Raw genomic sequence first — 22,886 nt, 5'->3', positions numbered from 1 at the left:
ACATCAGTCTGCCCAAAACAATGTTGGTGGGAAGGGAAAGACAAGGCATCTCCTGAGAAAAAGATGGAGTAAGCAGTGTCAGAAATAATTGGGAGACAATTCAAAATGTCTAGGAAGTTGCTATGGAAACCCTCAACCCTGAGCTGCAACCTCTGCATTTTATAAACTTTGGGTTTTGTGGCATTTTTTTTGCCGGGCTTTGGGATGACATTGCATGGAAGTCTACCACGACAATACTGGTTCTAACGTTAATAATGCTCTGCATGGTTTTTCCCAGACATGTCACTGACGGGCTCTTAAAAGGAACAGACGCAGCTCAGGCCGCGCAGTATGTCGCCATGGAGAAAGCCACAGCCGCAGAAGTCCTGAGGAGCCAGGAGGAGGCAGGCCAGGCCCTCCATGGCACAGGCGTCCCTGGCGATGTGAAGTCCGAAGTGGTGCCCCTGACGGTTCATCACGCACAGAGCGCACCTGTGGTCATCCAGCCCTCTCAGCACTCCACGGCCCTGCTGAACCCGGCCCAGCATGGGCCTGCGGGTCCTCACCCGACCAGCCCTCCCACCATTACACAGGACGTGACCTCTGCTCTGCAGTCGTCGGCACAGGCGCCCCAGTCCCCACAGATGCCCATGAATGGCTCCGCCATGCAGTCCTTGTTCATTGAGGAAATCCACAGTGCGAGTGCCAAGCACAGGGCCGTGTCTATTGAGGTAGAGCCTTATTTACATTCTTCATAACCCATGTTTCATTAAGTAGTGTACCTTGCGGTTAGTCTGGTTGTAGACACAGCGCACAAGCGTGAGCGAACACACACACACACACACACACACACTTACCAAAGATCTGTGTTTCCCAGAAAGAGAGAGAGCACGTGCATCCGTGATAGTTCATTCTCAAAGATGGACTTTTTTTGAGCTACTTTTTCTTTTTTTTGTAATATTAATTTATTTTCTTACATTGTTATTAATTTTTGCACATTATTTGATTCCTCCCTTCATTCAAAGATGGACTTAAAACTACCAGTGGGTTTCAATGACCAGATTAAAAAAAGGCCATGAGATTTCAGAGATGGGCAGGGCACCTACGTGGAGGAAGGCAGGACTGTACTGTGTTGGTATGTGTTGAACAACTGGCTCTCTGGTGGGAAAATTCCACCAGATTTATAGCTTTTGCCAATTTCTGTGGCAGGAAGACCACCATCATCCCTGACAAGTCACAACGTGACATCTACAAGTCCAATTGTGAGGAAATGTGCTGCCCTCTTGCCAGAGTTCTCTAAATAACCCCCCATCTTATAAGTAAGAATATGTGAAACAAAATCTGTTGGCAAGTGATTCTTTAACAGAAGCAGAACTAAGACCTAGGATTCTTTGCTCCTAGTGAGTGTTCTGGTTTTTGTTTCTGTGTGAACTTCTCTTCTACAATGAAAACTGAATTTATAAAACAAAAACTGGGTTATAGGACACATACCTTTGAAGGCATATCCATGTCCCCTTTTATTAGTATTAGGAGAAGTGTGTAGTAAGTGCTCATTTAATGAATGAATTTGGGTTTCTGCGCTTGCTTCTCTGTGTGTAAATATCACTTGAGTTTACATGGCAGATAGCAGATGGCAGAGTCAGGTTTGTCTGATGTGCAGAAGTGTCCTTCAGCATAGAACCCAGAGTGTTGTTTTAACAACACTTTTCTGCATTATACCATAAAATCTCTAAACTATTAATGAACTTTTCTCTCTGGATTTTAAATGTTCTGTACTTGTGGTTTTCCTTCAGAAAGCAGAAAGGAAATGGGAAGAGAAGAGGCAAAATCTGGAGCACTATAATGGGAAAGAGTTTGAGAAACTTCTAGAAGAAGCTCAGGCTAATATTATGAAGTCAATTCCAAATCTGGAGATGCCTCCTGCTTCGGGCCCACAGCCGAAGGGTGAGGCTCCCATGGAGAAGATGGAACTTTCAGGTAAGGTACTTACGCAGCTGTGTGGGCTTGCTACCTGCTGGCAGAACAGGACCAGGCTCTTCTTAAGAATCTTATAAAAATTGGGCCTCCCCTGGTGGCGCAGTGGTTGAGCGCTGGGCTGTGAGGCTGCCCGCAGCCTCTGCAGCACCGGTTTATTTATTCCCCAGCCGCCGGTGAGGGTCCCACCAAAAAAAAAAAAAAAAAGAATCTTATAAAAATTTTAAATTAGAAGAACAAATGCTCAGGTGTTCTTATAGTGTCACTACTACTTCTTAACTATAACATAGCAAGGAAACTGCTCTGTGTTAAACCACTAGAACAATGCCCCATAAAGAAAAATTTAAATTCTTAGCTTCTGTATTTTCCATGAATTTATGACACTTCACAGCACCAGCTGGGAAAATTGAGACCTGAACTTAAAGCAACCGCTTTCTGTATACTGCAGAGAAAAAAATGCCAGCCTTTATGAGATCCCAGGGGGTATATTAGATCTCAAATAAAAATTGTATTATTTAAATCATAATTATCAGGTTATGTATTTACTCAACTAAGCCATGCAGGTTAAGCATCAGTGTGTCAGTAATAATACAGAATAACTATTTTTTTAAAATACACTAAAATCTCTAGCCAATTAAGATCATTCTGATTTTATTTATTTTTTTAAAGATTTATTTATTTATGCATACAAGAACTGGGGTATAGGCCAGAGGTATGTGCAGGGTAATAGGATTCACCAGAGACAGAGTAGGGAACAGAACAGGCCGATTGTAAAATACACTGCTGAGGGGAGCAGCGGGTGTGTCAGGAAAGGTGTGCAGCACCATGTGGGTAGGCTACCTGGCCTGGGATTGAACTCGTGCTACAGTGGCTGTGGATAGCTTCATAGGTTGCATCTTTTATAACTCCTTGCACCACCAGGGAGGCCCCATTCTGATTTTAAAATGCCATACAGAGACATTATTTCACTTGCAATCCAGTGTCTCTCAAAGTCATCTTATCCAGTAACCAAGGTTAATTTGAGAAGGAATCCCCATTTGTCCAAGAACATTAAAGTGGATACTTTATAACCCCTGTAACACTCTCTTCCCAGGTGTTCGTCCCCCAAAACTGCTCTAAAACTGCCCTAAACACTTCCCCCGAGTCTCTGCCAAGAGAGACTGCACCTCCTTCCTCCTTCCCAGTCTGAGAGCCCTCCTCATTACACACAGGGAGGGGTGGACCCTGGTGCTTGCCGTTCTGCTCTTACAAAAATGCTTTCCTGTCAAAGTTCCCATGGAGAATTTCTGACGGATGAAATGCTCCACCTCATTGCTTTTCTACCTTGCCTAATTCAACTTTCCCCATTAGTAATTCTCTTATATAGACCTTTGATAATTTGTAATCATAAATAAATTCACATTGTTCCTTCTCATGATTGTACAAGAAAAATAATAACATTACATTTTGTGAACTTACCTAATTTGGGCTTTTTATTCTCTCAGATTAAAAAAAAAAGTAATGATTTTTTTTAAATTCCATAAATTAGATTTACTGAGTTAAAATGTTCTTATTATTTTTTTCATTATTTTAACAATTGACCTGATCCTTTATCAAAGAGTCCACTAGTGGCACCAGAAATGTGGACGGCTATAACCCATTACCTGTATACGTTAGTGTCTGTCATTTTTATTTCTTCATCATGAAACATTATTGTTTTATTTATTTTTTGCTTTTGCGGTAAAATTCTAAGCTTAATGTTTTTAAAACTACTGTGTTTCCTCCTGTGAGTTGTCTGACTACTTAGATAATGAGGGAGGATGGGTAGCTCCCCAAAAATCAGTGGAAAATTTAGAAGGTCATGGCCTCAGTCAATGTTAAAGAAAAATTGTTCACAGAGCTATTTGTTAAAAACCACAGGGAAGACTTTATTCGAGACTATTTCAGTAGGGGAGAGAGATTGAACTCAACTCCAAATATTATACAACATATCAAGGACAGGGGCATTCTTGTTAAAGTTTAGCCAAGGACTTAAATGTCATGGCCAGGAAATGAAGAACTTGATTGGATATCAAGAGTGGGGAGAATCTTGCCAAACTGAATTAGCAGGATTCTTTACTAAAACTAGGGTCAGCAGACCAAGGGTAAGTTCTAATGGAGGAGTTGGTGAGAGGGTGTCTTCACCATCGCACATGTGAGGCGAGATGTGGGCCTAACTCCAGAGCTGGACATACCCTAAAAGGACTCAAAGTTGAGGTCATCCCCAAACCAGACTGCTGGCTTAGGGATCAGCTATATAAGTCCATGCTGCTAGAGTCAGTGACATGGTGCCCTCCTGCATGGACAGGAGCGGTCACTGCAGTAATCGCTGGCATTTCACCCTGACGATTTACCCAAGTCTTTATGGCAGCTTTAAGTGGAAACTTCTCAATAATCGCTTTTAAACAACTCTGTCTTGGTCACTCAGAAGAACAAACACACTAGGAAGGCCAAGCCCTGTCCCTGGAGACATTTGGCACCATGCCCAGTTGGAGGCCTAATACCCAATATCCAGTTCTACCACTTTTGTTAGCTCCTAGGCAGAGTGTTGGCAAAGGGCAGAAGTGAGGAATGTTGATAAAGGGCAGAAATGAGGCTGTTTGAGTTTTGATTAAGAAATGTCTTTTTCTGAGAAAACTGAGCTGGGATCTGTGTCTTTTAACTGTAGTGTTAATACTAATTCGTGGGGCCTCCCCTGGTGGCGTAGCGCTTGAGCGCTGGGCTGCAAAGCTGCCCGCAGCTTCTGTAGTGCCGGTTCAATTCCTGGCCGCCGGGCAAGGGTCCCACATGGCGCGCAGACCTCTCCTGCCGCCCGCTGCTCCCCTCAGCAGTGTACTTCATCAGTCTGCCTTTTCTGCTCCCCGCTCTGGCTCTGGTGAATTCTCTCACTCTCCCGCACTTCTGACTGTTCCCAGTACTTGTATAAATAGATAAATAAATCTTTAAAAGAAAAATACTGATTCGTAATTCTCTCATTTCTGACTTGCTGCCTCCTTTCAACGAGCAGGGAGACTTTTCAAATCACATAACCATGACCAAAAAAGTCTACGTTCTCATGGCTTTGTTCTCTATTCCCATCTGCCTCCCTCTTTTGCTCTGGTCCTTCCTTGGTCAGGCCTCACTCCGGCATCCCTGCATGAATCCCTCCACCTAAAGTAATCTTCAGACTTGGGGGATGAGGGCTTTGGAGGCCATGTAGGAGTCTCTGGATTTCCCTTAGGCTCTGATCCTTCCTTTTTCCAAATACTCAACTTTTTTGTATAAGAAGAAATTTAATAACAACAGCTAATATTTGCATAGCCTTTACAATAAACCAATCACTGTCCCAAACCTTTTATGTATATTAAGTCATTTAATCCTCAGAACACCCGAGTATAAATGACACAATCATTTAACAGATGGGGAAGACAGAGTGGGGTTAATTAACTTGTGCAAGGTCTTTCCGGGATTTCAAGCCAGTAGGGCTTCAGGGTAATTGCACTTATGGAGACAATAGAGAAATTTTCAAGTCAGATTGCATTAAACTTAAAAATACACTGAACTGGGCCTCCTTGGTGGTGCAAGGGGTTAAGTCTCAGCACTATGAAGCTATCGGTAGCCACTACAGCCTGAGTTCCATCCCTGGCCAGGGAGCAACCCACATGGTACAGCAGACCTCTCTTGTCTCGCCCACTGCTCCCCTCAGCAGTGTATTACAGTACATCTGCCTGATCTGCTCCCCACTCTGCCTCTGGTGAATCCTCTCACCCTCCACCCCATACCTCTGGCCTACACCCCCATTCTTGTATGCATAAATAAATTAAATAAATCTTTAGAAAAAATGCACTGAACTTTCTGGACATTATCTGAAATAAGATGATTGTGCAATGGCCCCATATTTTCCAGAAGACTCTCCAAGTTCAGAACAGGACTTGGACAAGCTGGGGGGTAAGTCTCCACCTCCTCCTCCCCCACCTCCTCGGCGAAGCTACCTGCCAGGATCGGGACTCACCACCACAAGGTCTGGCGATGTGGTCTACACCAGCAGGAAGGAAAACACCACTGCTAAGGTCTGATGATGGGTTAAGCCTTGGTAAACTGGTCTCTCATTCATATGATCCCTTGAGAGAAGATTCTCACTGTTCTTGTTCAGGACATAAGAAGTAGCATAGCAGATAACAGACTAAACTAGATCACCAGGAAGCATTACAAAAGAGAAAACATTAGCCAATGTTGGACTAGACTCCACATCCCAAGTTTTATCCTTACCTGACTTTTAGCTGCAACTATGGGAAATAAAGATCACAAGCTTCTTCCTCAGCAGGGCATCATAAGCTTTAAAATGGGAGTAGGAGGGGAAGCAAAAGAAAGACCGTCTTAAAACGGTAATTGAGATCAGCTAACTGAAAGATGTAGTGTCTATGCAGAAAGATGTTCAATGAACTTTAGCTTCTGCTTGGCAAGTTTTGTCTCTTATGTTAAATATAATTTCCAAGATGATGAAGTGTGGTAGAGCCTTTCTTAAAGGCACTGAAGGTTGAAGAGTTAGAATAGTATTTAAATTCTTCAGTCCACTCACCAGAGCTTATGTAAACAAAAGCCCATACCAAATGCAAGGGAACTATTATTATAGCCTTTCAACTCGATTTGAAGTGCTAGGAAGCCAGGGCACCAGGGAAAAAGGGAACATGGCCTTCTTGTGATCTGTCCCTCTTCTTGACATCGTCTGGGGGTGGTAAGCTAATATTTGTGGCTTGAATCTTCCATAGGCAAGCGGTGAAGATGCTGGACCAAGCCCACAGCCTAGAACCACAAAATGCCCAGTAGAGGAGACTGCTTCAGCCTGGACCTCGTCCCCACCACCTGTCATCACCTCCTCAAAGGATGAGGAGGAAGAAGAAGAAGGAGAGAAAATAATGGCAGAACTGCAGGTATGTGGATCAGATAACCCACCATGTTTCCTTATGTGGTCCACATAAGCTGCATCTCTAGAGACTTGGCTTCCACTTTGCCAAGATGGCACTGAAACTATTCTCACAGGGCACCATTAAGACATGTGTGAGAAATGACCATTTCAGGAAAAACAGAAATTTATACAAAAAATCAATTGCATGCTTTCTTAGCTCTGACTGGAGGATTTACTTTCCTTTCTTTATATGCTAATAGTCTCTGCTTTGTTTCAAAACCAATTAAAATGGGGATTTAAAAGATGAGCTTCTGTCTTGTCTTGATAAGGATTTACTAACGCCTACTTACATGGCTGTCCTGGTCTTTGGCTGTAATACTTAGGATGACTTCATGAGGTTTGCTGTTCTCCATAGCAGGTTCCCGGTCAATGTCAAGGTCATCTTTGCAAATATTCTGAAAAACTGAATAATTTTGTTTCCAAAATTTGGCCTATTTGAGAAAATGATACTTAACGAGTTTTAGATCATTTTTAACCAATTGACACTGTCCACTCACAGGGTTAAGGATGGACTGCAGAGGCTGTACCCAAAGCTGGTCCCACATCTGTCCTAGGAACATGTTCTAAGATCGTGTCTAATTGAAGACATGTACACAATTCCTAGGCCAAAGTCTGTCCATAGAGTATTTCATTTTGATTCACAGCTATCATGGAATTTATGTTGTCCTTCACATGGTCAGACTCCTAAGGGCTCTAAAACATGTTGCCTCATCATCCATGTACTAATAGTTTTATGCAGACCCACAGATCTACATTCTTTCTTTTGGACAAGGAGAAATTCAAACCATGTCATTTCTACCACAGCTGTTCTGCTCTGCTTTCCATGGTAATAACTGCCACACCTAAGCTGCTTGGATTCCACAGGGAAGACAGGGCTGCTGGTTGATTGACTGAGTCCTTTCAAGTCTCACTGAAGATCACAGATTGACATGAGACATCCCCTCCACCCATCAAAATGGTTACAGATTTTTAGAGTGGCTGGAGAATTTCACTCATAGAACTTCTAAGATTTCATTCATAGATTTCTAAATTTATTAATTCATAAAACAGCGTGGAGGCATCTATTCAGTTACCAGCAAAGACCCTCTAGAGCTAACAACACTGGACTGACATGTCCAGGATGCTTGTCTTTGGGGACTGGCATCTGTCCCAACAGATACTAGGGCCATTCATTATAGCTTCTGCCTCCAGTTACGGGTGTGAACTGATTGTAGCCCAGTTTGGCTCAAATGGATGACAAAATACTAAGATAATTATAAGTCTGTGCAAGGTGGTCATTAATAATCAAAAAAGCATATACTTTTAGGCTTTTGAATAATCCTGAGAATCAGTTTATTCCAGTTACTTAGAGCTCATCACTTGAGAATACGTCCCCACACTGAAGCCTACAGATCTTTGATGATTTCTTTGACTTAAAGCTTTATGAAGGGCAGAAAACCTGTTGTATTCTTGTTATCTTACTGGTAGATTGGCGATAAAAGTGAATGAAGTGCTGTAAGCTGAACTTAGCCTGCTGCTGCCATGTGAAGCCCTGAACTGCTGCATCAGACAACCAGTAGCCAGAGACCAGGCCAGTTCCTTTGCCTCTGCAGGCCCTGGAGTTAGACCCCCTCTCCTACCCCAAGGCAGAACAAGGAATAGCTGCAGCCCCTGATTGTAACTGTGAAACAACTTTCTGTTCTGCTTACCAGACATCAGGCACCTTAGGCTATGGGATGCAGGGTCCAACAGCCCAAGGGAGATGGTGCATGGCCTGGATAAGTAGAGTCCTGGGCATGTGCAGGCCAGCAAGGCCTAGTATGATCAAAGGTCCACAGGGAGGGAACCAGCGCAGTGAGGACAGGGAGCAAAGAAGGTGTGGACAAGGAGACTGACAAAAGTCCCAGTCATCAGCTGTGTTTGTATTTTAGTGCCGTGGTGAAACGTTCACTTAGGAAGGTTTTGTGAGTTATTCTTTTGCCTGCAGTTATTTCCAAATCAGTCTCTGGCATTAAGAAAATGTGAGGCAGTTATTTGATATTATTCACATAAATAAGTACTTTTTAATCCTGCCTGCATATAAGAATTAGGAAGTTAAGAACAACAAAACAAAAAGCCCCTTAGTTCAGAGATTCTGACTTCGTTATTCTGTGGATGTCTCATGGGTAAGTATTTTTTTTTAACTGAGTGATATGTTAGCCTGATTGAGAACCACCGATTTCTATCAAGGGTTGCTCAAATAATCTATCTTTCCTGCTATCGTGATCATGTTGTCACTCCCTTTCAACACCAAAGACACAACCTAAGCTTTCTTGCTGTGCCTTGAACTGACCTCCCATTTCTGACCTGGCCTCCCCAATTCTGATCATGGGAGCCTGCTATGGGCTTCTGTAACTATACCCGTTAGCTTTCAGAGACAAGTCCTAACAGGCACAGGCAGCAACTGGGTCCATCCGAATCACAGCTGTGCCAAAGAGCATCACTTCACTCTAAACACCTCAGAACATGGGAGGACCTGTTACTATTGCAGACAATGAATTGGAGAGGGTTACTTTTACTTTAAGGCTTAAAAGTTTAAAATATCTTGTGCCCTTTCTTTTATGATTTCTTCTATGGTAAAATAATAATAATATAATAAATAAAAAGAAAAAATAATGGAAAGGTAACTTTCTGCTTTGTGTTCATTTATTTCCATAATTCAGTATTTTTTAAAGGTCAAAGTGAGAAGCCCTACTAAGTGCAAATCGGGTTCACCTACAGGAAGGGCATTCTCTTCAAGGTCTCTGTCATTTCATCTTGGCATGTCTCGGGAAAGTTGACAGGTCTTGCCCCAGACTCAGCCCCAAACCACGACAGGCCTGAGGCCAAATGGGAAGCAGGTGTTCCAGGCACTGCCTCGCCGGCTGTAGTAGAGCCCCCAGTAGAGCCAAGCTGGCGTCTCCATGCCTGCGGATCCCCTGCCCTTCTCTCTCTTCTCCTCCTGCACGTGGACCCCTGTTAACCTCAGTATTTTAATTCCTTAGGCTTTCCAGAAGTGTTCCTTTATGGATGTAAATTCAAACAGTCATGCTGAGCAGTCCCGGGCTGACAGTCAAGTTAAAGACACTAGGCCGGGGGCCACAGCCCCACCTAAGGAGAAGAAGGTAACGTGGCAATGACACATTTGCCACACTGTCGGACGTTCCTTCTTTCCTTGCTCTGACATTAACCCGCTCCTGTGCTTGTCCTTCTGTGCCCTCTCTTTTCTCTCACATTTAAAAAAAAAAAAAAAAACTATTGGAAACACAGCTTTAGGTTTAAGCAGAGATACCTGGCTGAGATTTCAGGCCAGATGCTGTGTGCATCATGTGATGGCATATGCAGAATTCAGGCAACATCTTTCCATTAAAGAGTATATACCTTTCAAGATTTTCTCGAACAACTTTAAAAAAAATAGGAACTGCAACCAAATCTATGGCATGTTTTCTAATTTTTAACATACCTTCTGGATCAAAAATAACTACATTACAAATGGGCGAAGGTGTGCCTCATGGAAACTTCTACACATGTATTTGCATACATGTCCAAGGCTGCCAGACAGAATTTTTTGTTAAGTGTTACAGATCCTCAAAGTAGACCTCCCAAGATAATAAATTCAATACAGTCTTAGTGCTAATATACTTTTGTGACACTTTAATGGCTTCAGCGTAGACGTCCACACTCTGCAACAAAGTTTGCTGCCGTCATATTAGTATTTTAGGGAAAAGACTTAGTCCGAATGTTTGAACTTCAACTTTAAATTAGCTGTGGAGCTTTTATGGTATTTGGAGACAGAGCCATTTTGTTTGAGTGAAGCCTCTCTAAATTTCTGGATAAAAAGCTTATTGCATGTAAGATAGACATATGATGCTTCTTTGTGATGCACACTTGAAATTTATATAGTGCTGTCATGTAATGTTACTTCAATTTAAAAAAGAAAATTAAATTTAAAAAAATTAAAGCTCATCATGATCAACTCAAGTCCTTACATTTTTTGCCAACAGCTTACATTCAAAATTCAAAGGCTCTAGTTTCCCTTAAATAAAGTTAAGCAATTCCTATATCCAGGTAGCCCAATAGCTGCATGTGTAACTCACTGAGGGAAACAGGCTCACAAAATCAAAACCCTTCAAAAGGCACATCCTGGGATCTCAACCTGGAGCCCTGCCTTGCCAGGGAGACCCACCAGGCTGTCCCTGGATTGCAGCTATCACCCAGCCCTTGTGAAAACTATGCTTGCCAGGTTACTGACATAAAAGCCCATTGACCAGGTGACCACAGATCTCTCTATGCACCAGAAGGAATTGTGAGGTTGTTGCTGATTAATCTATCTCATGAGGAAACCTGCCTCCTAATTTGAGTAGAACTCATGAGATTGGAAATACATTGCTTGACCAGTCTGTGGACTATCCATAGAAGGCCCCTGGTGCAGCCACAGCATTCTTGGGTCATGTGACTGTTTCCATCCGAAATGCTGAAAACTGAGTATTTCTTGAAGATTCTTCCAAACGCAATCATTATCTCATGTAAATCTTAACTAAATAACTAGAAAGTTGCATGAAATGTCTTGCCCTCCAGTTAGAAATACAGACCCCCCCATCAGTCGCTCATGTATCTCAGTTTAAGTGTCCACCAGATAATAAGCAGGTCTGTACTGAGTGTCCTACACCAGGTTTACTCACAGGTATTTATTAAGTGTAATTATTCTCAATAGATGGATCTACTTTATAATAACCATGAGTATCAGACTTGTCCCCCAATTTTTGTCTTTCCTGGGCTTTTCATCTAGTCTTCTATAAATCAAATGTTTTCCTAAAATATTTCTCCTAGTGTTATCCTAGTCCTTCAGTTTTATGCATTTTTCCTATAACTGTGTCTCTAATTTTGGTTTATTACTCGTATGTGTATTGAATCTGCTTCACCAGTTATCTGAACAATCCAATTTTCAGGGCCTATGTACACATATTAATGAGGTTTAATTCCCTTTCACATGGTCTGAAACTATCTAAGATTATCTATGATATCCATGAGAGCTTACATGACAATTGTTACCCAAGTTCTGGATGAAGTTAATGCACTCGCTTTGCTCATTCATTCATTTTGCTAGCCCAGTGACAACAGTGATCGATCATGTAGACTATGTTTACAGTTGACTCCTTAGGTGGAAATCTCATTTTTTTTTCCTAAAAATAAAAAAATAAAATTTTTTTATTTGATCTGTTAGGTGTTTGATAATCTAAATTTAAATCCCACAAAAGAGGTAACGTCAATCAACTGCAACCACTTACTTACTGCAATTGTTTGGGGGCCTCACCGGGGCGAGGGGAACTTGAAACGGTTGGTGGCTAACATGCCTTTATCTTGTGTGATGTTTCCATGTGATTAATACTTGGTCGTTTGTGTGTTAGTCCTTGAGTGTGTATGAATGTTCATTCCATGTTTAACAGGAACATAAGATTCCTCTGGGTTGACTTAGCTGGACTTGGCTGTGCTTGATTATGTTGGCATGGCTTTAACCAAATGCCTTCTTGGAATTGTGTCCACCATGCTGTAGTCACCTCTTCCTCTTGGGCTTCTGCAGCAAGAAGAAAGGGCAGTGGTGCCTTGGAAGCGACAAGGCACAGCTAGTGTTAGTGTCATGGACAGGGACTGAGGTTTCGGATGTCCCAGGCCAGCAAAGGCCATACTTCCGGGGGAAGCCCTCTCCACACCTGGTCATCGCTGCTGGGTTATCCCTGAATCTTGGTGAAAGCCTCAGAAATGTGTCTTCACAGTGCATCTGAGAAAACAGAGAATAAAAACTGACTCTTGATGTAACAGTCACCATGTTAGCTGCCAGTATCTGTTCTGTAACTGTCGCGATCATATTTTGGCAACATGATCACTCTGAATTTGGATTTCATTGCCTTGGCTGTTATTTTATTCTAAAGCTTATATTGAAGCGCAAAGATTATCTAAGTTCAAGGTTATTTTGACACTTTACTTGGCAAGTGCAAGTAAAAACTACATTTTCAATCTCACTAGACCAGGAAAAAGTATTTTTTGTCAACTCAGAGCACTGCACACAATCAGTGCAGACGTCCTTCCAGGACAATCTCCATAAAAGAAGCAGGAATAGGACTGAAATTACTAGCTGAAAGGGAAGGGAAAAAACTCCTGGTCCAATTCCTCAGTTTGCATAAGCAAAACTGAGGCCCAAATAGTGAAATGATTTACCTAAATGAACACAGTTCAGTGGCAGACCTGGATTCGACTCCGAGTCTTCTGCCTGACGATACACTGTGCTTGCGCAGTGCCTGCCCTGCTTCGGGTTTTTGAGTCTGCTAAGCTCACAATCAGCTGCTGAAAAGAGGACATGTTGGTACAGAATTGGTCCTTTTGTTCTCTTAACTACTCCCCCACAAGATTTGAAATACTTGAAATATTTTGCTAATTGAGATTTTCATCTTGTGCAAACACAGGGCATTTTTGGAAGTTGGAGAACAAAGCAACCCAAGGTAAACAGAACTGTAGGCTTTGGACTGGTGTGTATCAAATGTGCTTGGTCCGCATGTTTTGGAAGTGTAGTTAAAGGAACGATTTAGTTATAGTCCACTGTGGGGAGGATGTGGTTTTGTGGAGTAACATGTCCTACACTATTCTACCAGAATTTGGAATATTTCCACGAAGACATACGGAAATCAGATGTTGAATATGAAAACGGCCCTGAAATGGAATCCCAAAAGGTGAGCTTGCCAGATCTGTGTACCAACTGATACCATGAAGATTGATTCCCTTCCTTTGCAGACCCATTTCTGATTAACGTGTGTGCTCTCCCTCCTCCGCTCTCCCTCTCAGGTTGCTGCTCCCACAGCTAGTGATCTTCCTAAGTGGCAAAGAGGAGTGGAGAATAGTATTTCTGATGCATCAAGGACATCAGAATATAAAAGTGACATCCTAACGAAGGAAAACTCCATGTCCAATAAGAGTTTACTTAGAGACAGTAGAAACTATTCCCAGAAAAATGCACCCAAGGTCAATTCCAGTTTCTCTGGCATTACTTCATTAGATGATGAAGCCAACCAAGGGCCAAAAGTCTCAGGACTGCAGTATGGATCTGACATTGAAACTCAGAAGACGAATTATGGAAAGACGAGGGAGATGAGTCAACAAGGACAGGGAGACACAGATAAGAGTCTGCTTCCCTCTCCCACGAGATCAACGGAATTGAGTATTCATGATGTCAAAACACATGACCGCGAGGTTTCGGTGACAGAGTTTGACCAAGTTGTGCTAAGACCCAAGGGGGCTAGGACAGCGAATGTGAACCCTAATGAGGATGGAGAATCAACAGCAAGTTCTCCCACTGAAGAATTTGCAACTGCTGACAACATTGCCTTCATGATTACCAGAACTGCAGTGCAGGTCCTCTCCAGCGGGGAGGTCCGAGATATAGTGAGCAAAAAGGGAGAAGACATACAGACAGTTAACATCGATGCCAAGAAAGACCCGACTTCACAGCAAGAAGGAACTGAAAACGAAGAGCCGGTCGTGTGCCTGGACAAGAAGCCGGTGATCATCATTTTTGATGAACCCATGGACATTCGGTCTGCATACAAGAGACTTTCCACCATATTTGAGGAATGTGATGAAGAATTAGAAAAAATGATGACAGAGGAAAAGATAGAAGAAGAAGAAGAGGCAGAAAATGGAGACCTTGTGGGCCAGGATAGCACTTTCCAGAAGCCTCGTCAGATGGTTGCCTTGGGTAGCCGTGGACCAGGAGAGCAGGCCGAGAGAAGGTTACAGCCCCCTGTCCTTTCTGCAGAGGCCAGAGTCCCGGGAGGGCAGGAAATGAATAAAACTGAGCCAAGCAAGAGCAGCAAAGCAGATTCTCCAAGCTCAGAAGGCAAATGTGATGTGACAGAGGACCAGTTTGAAAGCCCCAAGAAAAAGTTTAGGTTCAAATTCCCCAAAAAGCAGCTCGCTGCCCTAACTCAGGCAATTCGCACAGGAACCAAGACAGGGAAGAAGACTTTGCAGGTGGTGGTCTATGAAGAGGAGGAGGAAGATGGCACGCTGAAGCAGCACAAAGAAGCCAAGAGGTTTGAAATTGCTCGTTCTCCACAGCCTGAAGACGCCCCTAAAAATATGCTTCGGAGGCAAGAGCCGCCCAGTCCCGAGAGCACATCTCCAGTTTCAAGAACAGACGAAATCAGAAAGAACACCTACAGGACACTGGACAGCCTGGAGCAGACCATCAAACAGCTGGAAAACACTATCAGTGAAATGAGTCCAAAGGTCCTAGCAGATACCTCATGTTCTTCCAACAGAGATTCTGTTGCAAGCTCATCCCACATAGCCTGGGAGGCCTCTCCCCGATCCTTGCTAGTTCTGGACGAAGCGCCCACTGCCCTAGAGCCCCCCTCATCAATACCTTCAGCTTCACGTAAGGTATCTTGTCTGATGGAAAATGAAAAGACGCAGCTGCTTTCCTAAATCTGCCATAATCACCGTTAGCCAAAGGTGTCTTGTGATTTACTTGCTTCCTTTCAGGTGGCTCATGGTTTTGTTGTCTGTTCGCCACGGTACCTTCCTCTTACACTTTCCCCCTCGCCTTCCGAACAACAACTCGGTGTCTAACAGCTAATCGAGTCCGTGTTTATTACCTCTGTTGCTGATTGGTGTTGGGTAAATGCAGGGATGCTGGGTCCGTCATTTACTGTTGAAATGATTGCTCTGATACTCACATTAAAATCCGTTTGATCAGTAGTGGAACCGTTTATTCCGTCTGATTCTTCGAATTAACCCCAGTGGTGTCTCCTGATGTCCGTCTTCTAGATCTGTCCTGCATGTAGGGCTGTGGCTTCTCACGTTGAGCTTCTCTGCACACAGTGGGGCAGCTTCGGGGACCATCTACTCACAGGCCTCTCCTCTTCCCCCTTCCCTGCTCCCTCCCGCAGGGCTCCAGCGGGACCCCCCAGACCAGCAGGATGCCCGTCCCCATGAGTTCCAAGAACCGACCTGGAACCCTGGACAAACCCGGCAAGCAGTCCAAGCTGCAGGATCCCCGCCAATATCGTCAGGTAGTTTTACCTTAAACCCAATTTTGGATGGACACGATTGCTGTTAAGCAAGCCACTGACTTAGTTTCCACCAAATGTTGTGTTTTCTTTGTAAGATACGGTTTACGTAGATGTTCTGGATCTGGGAGGGGGGGCATGAGGAAGTCTAAAAAAACATTTGTTGAACTTTCCACCACACTTTTGCATGCTTGCAATAAAACATCTTTTACTTTGTGACTCCAAATTTTAACTGTTAACTCACGGTACCAGAGCAGTTGGCTTTTCTTTGGTGAATGTAGTGGTTCATCAGAACACCTTGTGAAGCCGAGACAGGCAAAACCTGTCTCCAGTACTAACATGCTGAGTGCACTGCATTAGAAGCACATTAACTCTCCATCATGATATCCCACCCCTCCCCAATAACAGCCCAGACGCATGGCCACCCGAGCACCCCGAAATGGTAGTGGGATGATGTGCCTGCTCTCACAATCTCTGTGCTTTTCCCTTTTTTCCTATTCTGTGCATCCTCCGCTCTGTATTTGGGGGGTTTCTACCGGGTCCAGTACAGCACAACACGACTTAGCTCAGGCCTTGAACTGGTTTGGTTTGATTTGGTTTCTTTGATTTGATTGTTCTCAGAAGGGATGTGTTGCCAGACCCTGTGGACTGATCGTGTTACCAGCTTTCTGACAAACTGTCTCCCGCCATCTTTATTTGCAGGCTAATGGAAGTGCTAAGAAAGCTGGTGGGGATTGTAAGCCTACTTTCCCCTCCTTACCTGCTTCTAAGATTCCAGCCCTTTCTCCCAGCTCTGGGAAAAGCAGTTCTCTGCCCGCTTCTAGTGGTGACAGCTCTAACTCCCCTAATCCACCTACTACTAAACCATCAGTTACTTCTAACCCTCTCAGCCCCCAAACAGGACGGTCTGCTCCCTCTGCCTCTCTCATCCCCTCTGTCTCTAATGGCTCCTTAAAGTTTCAGAGCCCCACTCACACAGGTAAAAGTCACCATCTTTCATTCTCACTGCAGACTCAAAATGGCCGAGCAGCCCCTCCCTCCTCTTCCTCCTCGCCCCCCTCCCCTGCCTCCCCCACTTTACTGAATCAAGGTGCCAAGAGCATCAGGACCATCCACACGCCTAGCCTCACCAGCTACAAGGCACAGAACGGAAGTTCCAGCAAAGCCACCCCATCCACAGCAAAGGAAACCTCTTAAAGGCCAAATCCTGTTAGGCACAAGTTGGAGTTAAATTTTTTTATAAAGAGAATTTTTAACAGTCTTCAACAACTGTGTCCACAAGAAAATGTAACATATTGCTGTACTGTTTAAGGCTTAACCCTAAGTATGTGCTAAATACTGGATTATAGACTTCACTAAAGCTTGTTTGGTTTTTCCCTTTATTTTTTTCTACATTGTTGCTGTTGTAATTATGTCGTGTTTCCTGTCTACAGTCAATACCTGTTAAATGAAGTGAGCATGTGTTACAGAAAGAGAAAGAGTATGGCAGAGAGGAGAGCATATGTGAGGCAGGAGAAAATGAACTGAGCATGTAAAACATGTATGATTCCAGAATTTTAGTATGTTTTGTATAAAAATATTTTTCATTACGGAGACTAGAAGTGAACAGAGAAATACTCGAGTGTGACTATACAAATTGTAAAACAGATACTATAATATTTCCTTTTATTTTAGTGTTATTTAGCTTTATTACAGATTTCTATTTTTGTCAAAACTTCATTGTTCCTTTCAAGATCTTTTTTGCTGAAACATTTTTGATACTATAGCATTGTACATTTGAAAGTAGTGTGCTAGACTAAAAGCCAATGAACTTCTACCCAGCCACCCGAGGCACACGTAGGAGGCAATTTATCAAACCGATTGCACTGCCATAAAAATTATGTATAATAATTTGCCAGCCCAAGCAGGTTTATTTTCTTTGCTCTTTCTCTCGTTCTCTCTCTCTCTCTCGTTTTATTTTTTTTGCCATATTGGGATTCTCTGGTTGTGTTCTTTGCAGCATCGAACCCCTTCCTTTATTTTCCGAGATCTGGTAACCCACACTATTGCATTGTGGATTTTAAAATGTGCACTTCTGTACGGTTCTGTAAACTGATAAACTTTTGTAAATATATAAATAAACATAAAAATACTGTATGTGACAGCACATAGAGTAGTTTTCCCACACCAAAGTTAATTTTTATGCATGCTTTAAAAAATATATATTGGGATGGGCAGACATGGGACTATCCATACATTTTTAAAAAGCAACAGGTTTGCACAGCTAGAGTGTTTTTGTAAATAAATGTATTTGTATAACACAGTCATGTAATATACAGAATTATAAGCAGAGACTTTGCAAAACAAAATAAAGGGCTGCATGCTTATTATTTTTTGTACTTTGTCACTAAAATTACTTCCTAGTCAAAGAACAAAATGTAACATTACCAACTTAAATGGTTTGGGCTTTAAGGGCATTATAATAAACAACATGTAACAGGCACAAACTGGTTTCCTGAAAGCTCTGGGCTGATGAATTTTTCATTCAGGGGTGGTGCCTTCGGATTTAACCTGCTGACTCTCTTCTCTGTGGCTTAGTAAGGTTTGCCTAACCAAAGGCAAACCTAAATACAGACTTTCCACACTCATTTAGCAGAGGGATTCTTGTTATTTTCTCTTTCTTTTTTTCATTTCCAATAAAAGTAATGTAGAAATAAAATATCTTTGCCACCAGAACTTCTTTGAGTTCTCAATTTTAAAAAATAGTGTTGATCTAGAGGAATATATGCTAGCTAACTTTACAATCTCTGTTTTTCTTTTAAAGATGGGAAGAAAAGTTAACTAATACCAAAATTATTAATTGACTACAAGAACAATCTTGGGAAGCTTCTTCTCATTATTGTGGCCTCCAACATATTTAACTTGGCGATTTGCTATAAAGTACAAATATTCTAATTGCTTTAGCACCTTGTTACTTGTTAATACTCCCAAGTTAGGGACTCACTGACCTGGAATAGTTAGACCAAAAATACTATATTATGTCTCCACTCATTACAGTAACTGCAATCACAAATTTCAGGTACTTCTCAAAAAAGTATTTTATACTCTTTGATAGAAAATGTCCCAACATGTCATGTCCCATAACTGACTCAACAACTATGTTACTTTCAAATATATACCGTAACTAGCTAGTTTATTTGCACTTGTTTACAAACAGAGTTCTTTGTAAGCAGCTAAATTATAGTTTGGGGCTCCTGTTTTCAGTTTAACTCCCAACTTCCTGAAACTTCTGCAGGGCAGACAGGTGATGGTCAATTTCAGCAACATAATGAAGGACTGATAGACTATTGCCAGGTAAGGGAAATCTCAGCAAGGACCGAATCAAGCACAGTGCTGCTGCCTTCTCTGGAAATTAGAGGGAAGAGCCATCTTTGGAGGAACTGAACCCAGGTGCAGTACCTGGTTGCTATGACAACAATGAACAAAGGCCCTGTTTCCTTTAATGTCTAAATGGATTGTGTTAGAGTAAGCTGCAAACTTTTCAGGCTTTGTTAACTATTAGCAGACCCTCACTACATTATTCTTAAGCTCACCACCAACTAACAGATCATTGCATCTGAGAAAGATTATTAGAAATAAAGCCTAGGGGCTTCTTAGATTCATTCAGCAAGGCCTAAATCTGGGCTGCCACTGGCTGTGCAACCTTGGGAACAGCTCAGTTTCCTCCTCAGCTAGTGGACACTAAGAATAGAATTTACCTTAGGAGTGCTGGGAAGATTAAATGTGATGTATAGAAAACTTTTAAGACAGTCTTTAGAAGTAAAGGTTAGTAAAGCTGATTGTTGTCGTGGCCACTGAGACTGGGTAAGAGGCATCCAGTCTCACTGGGGAGGAGTTGGCACCAACACTCAGGAAAACAAGTCAAGCATGAGACAGAAGATAAGACCAGAGAGGTTATTTCATGCAGGCGATGGCATTTGAACCGCAGACATGACACAGAACCTCTAATAGTGTTAAAGAATTAAAGAGACTGCTTTACTTTCAGTGCTTTTTGTGTGTGACTGAATTATTTACAAAGTAAAACAACAGGTTACACAGACTTGGAGGAAAACTAAGGCCCTGGAATCATGGCTGCAGAAGAGGATGTCTTTGGTGAGGGTGCTTACCAAGGTTTGGGAGGAGGGGCTCCCAATCACCCCTCTCCAGACCCCTTCCGAGGTGAGAGATGGCTCTGGTGCACTCCCTAGGCTGAGTGCCCCAGGGCAAGACCTATAAGGAAAAGCAACACACCTGGTGAGCATCAGGGGCAGATTTGGCTACTTCGAAGATAAACCCAGGTCTCTTTCCCCACCATCCACCCTGTAATTGAAACTAACTCCCCTTCCAAGACCTCTGTCAATGCAGTTTTCTGAAAGCAACTGGAGAGCTTTTAAGGAGGGAGTCGAGCAATGGAGATGGTTTCAACCAAATCTTCAAGAGGTAATTTTGCAAAAGTAACCAAGGTTGTAGAGGCAGCCACACCCCTGTCCAGGCAGGCACAGCGTTGGCCAGGCACAGGCAACTCCTGAAGAAAGTGTCCATAAGGTCACTTTGGAGAGATTCCCAGATCCTGCCAGGGATCTTGTCCTCCTAACTCCCGATCCACCTCCCAGACACTGCTCACCCTGCTGAACAGGATGCAGGAAGGTCAAGTGATGCTCAACAGCTCCAATAAGAAAGCTCACAGTGGGCCTCCCCTGGTGGCGCAGAGGTTGAGCGCTGGGCTGGAGGACTGTCCGAAGCCTCTGCAGCGCCTGTTCAATCCCCGGCCGCCAGCGAGGGTCCCACATGGCGCACAGACCTCTCCTGCCAAGCCCGCTGCTCCCCTCAGCAGTGTATTTCGTCCGTCTGCCTGTTCTGTTCCCTACTCTGGTGAATTCTCTCACCCTACTGTGCCCAGTGCTTGTATAGATAAATAAATCTTTAAAAAAAAAAAAAAAAAGCTCACAGTGCCGGCTTAGATTTACACAAAAGGCTTGGTTGGTGTAAATGCCTCGCATTTATGGGGGATTCCTTAACCCTTCCATCTGTGACCACAACAATAACTGCCATCTGTTGCCTATTATGAAACAGGTGTGATGCTACGATGTTATGCCTTTTATTCTCACCAAAACCTTGTAAGAAAGTTACTGCCATTACCCCTCCCCATAGGCGGTGGAAAGCAGGCTGGGCAAGAGATGAAGCCGCAGGACGCTGCCAGGATGAGGCTCCAGTGTCGGCGCCTGGCTGTCCTGGTCCCGTGGGGGCCCTTTGGTGTCTCTTTGGAACGAGTTAGCGGGCACTTGTGTTATGCTTTAACCAAACGAATGAGCGTTATTCAGAAAATCGTCCATTTGCGGAATATTCAGTTTCAAGTTTTGTCTGCTCGTCTTCAAGAAACAGATAGAGGGCCTCCCTGGTGGCGCAAGGGGTTAAGCACCGCACTATGAAGCAATCCACAGCCTCTGCAGCATGAGTTCAATCCCCGGCCTGCCAGGGAGCTACCCACATGGTGAAGCAGACCTCTCCTGTCTTGCCCGCTGCTCCCCTCAGCAGTGTATTTCTGCCAGTCTGCCTGTTCTGTTCCCCACTCTGTCTCTGGTGAATCCTCTCACCCCCCCACATCTCTGGCCTGTGCCCCAGCTCTTGTATGCATAAATAAATAAATCTTTAAAAAAAAAAAAACAGAAAGGTGCTGTGCTCAAGATTTATATTCGCATCCAGTGTCACGTGGAAGGCGGGAGAGGCTGCGTGGGCTCCGGGAATTGCGTCTTCCCGGCTCAGCTCCCCACGCCCCAAGCGGGCTAAAGCCGAGGCAGGGCACGAGCACCTGCAGGAAACCGCCCAATTGCCCGCTTCTGCGGGTCAGGCCCCGCCCACGCCCCGCCCTGACCACGCCCCGAGCCCGCTAGGCCACACCCCTCATCGGCAACCCGCCCGGTGGTTTTTAGCGCCCCCTCGAGGCACTTCTGAGTTTTGCGCGCGAAATTTTCTGTGCAGAGACTATAGAATTGGCTGCTTAGCCCCTCAGAGAAAGCCTTTGAAATGCCGGACAAGGGTCTCAGTGCTACCATATCCTATCCTCCCTTTCCAACTGCAATCTCCCTCATAAACTACAGATGTTTTGTACAAGATAAAATTAGGTTTTTTTTTTTTTTAAAGATTTATTTATACAAGAACCGGGGTACAGGCCAGATGTGCGGGAGAGCAAGAGGATTCACCAGAGGCAGAGCGGGGAACAGAACAGGCAGACTGACGAAATACACTGCTAAGGGGAGCAGCAGGCGAGACAGGAGAGATCTGCTGCGCCATGTGGGCAGCTCCCTGGCTAGCCGGGGATGGACTGCTGCTGCAGAGGCTGAGCACAGCTTCACAGTGCTGTGCTTAACCCTCTGCGCCACCAGGGAGGCCCTCCATCTAAAATTCTTAATGAGAAAAAAAATTTTTTTTAAAAAAAATTCTTAATGCTGCATCCTACATACTCACCTAGTTTCAGGACAAAATAAAACCACCTGCATAGATAGGCAGAATTCCCATGAACATTGATTGCTGACGTGACTTTTCCTAAATAAAGAATGGATCTGAAGCCTTAAATAAAGCAGAGTATGGTTTGCCTTCATCTTTTGTTTACAAGTGAAACAGAATTGACCTCTTGACTCCAATCATTATAACAGGCTTTTCACTTACATAACTGTGCAGTGGACTACTTCCAGGTGCTGCTGGGAAGGACAATTGTTCCAGGGAGCGCATTGCAGGACACCTAACATCCTGGGCCTGGGCCCATTAAATGCCTGTTTGCCTCCATCATTTTTAGACAACTAAAAAACTCTCCATAAACACCCACAATTGTCTCCAAAGTGCAGTACTGATTTGGCCGAGAACCAGGGCATACTTCATTGTTGAAAAAGTCCTTA

At 43.6% G+C, this 22,886-nt stretch overlaps 1 protein-coding gene across 8 annotated transcripts in view; it reads left to right on the top strand.

Annotated features, from left to right (window-relative positions):
* KIAA1217 overlaps positions 1-17,172 on the top strand; it is a gene marked incomplete at both ends in the record, with an annotated part of 258,303 nt that extends 241,131 nt beyond the window's left edge. For 2 of the 8 annotated variants that reach the window (XM_084254329.1, XM_084254328.1), the window contains 9 exons: positions 278-710; positions 1,773-1,956; positions 5,857-6,020; positions 6,720-6,881; positions 9,919-10,038; positions 13,561-13,638; positions 13,751-15,346; positions 15,856-15,978; positions 16,678-17,172. In XM_084254329.1, coding sequence (XP_084110455.1) covers positions 278-710; positions 1,773-1,956; positions 5,857-6,020; positions 6,720-6,881; positions 9,919-10,038; positions 13,561-13,638; positions 13,751-15,346; positions 15,856-15,978; positions 16,678-17,172 — 3,355 coding nt within the window. Of the gene's footprint in view, positions 1-277; positions 711-1,772; positions 1,957-5,856; positions 6,021-6,719; positions 6,882-9,918; positions 10,039-13,560; positions 13,639-13,750; positions 15,347-15,855; positions 15,994-16,677 lie in introns of those variants that run through there. The other 6 variants (XM_084254330.1, XM_084254333.1, XM_084254331.1 and 3 more) reach the window with 6 other exon arrangements.
* Positions 17,173-22,886: the final 5,714 nt, after the last annotated feature.

This window comes from Talpa europaea, assembly GCF_964194135.1.
Source record: "Talpa europaea genome assembly, chromosome: 14".
NCBI classification, from domain to species: domain Eukaryota; kingdom Metazoa; phylum Chordata; class Mammalia; order Eulipotyphla; family Talpidae; genus Talpa; species Talpa europaea.
The sequence above is the reverse complement of the archived record's forward strand: the minus strand, read 5'-3'. Positions and strand labels throughout refer to the sequence as shown.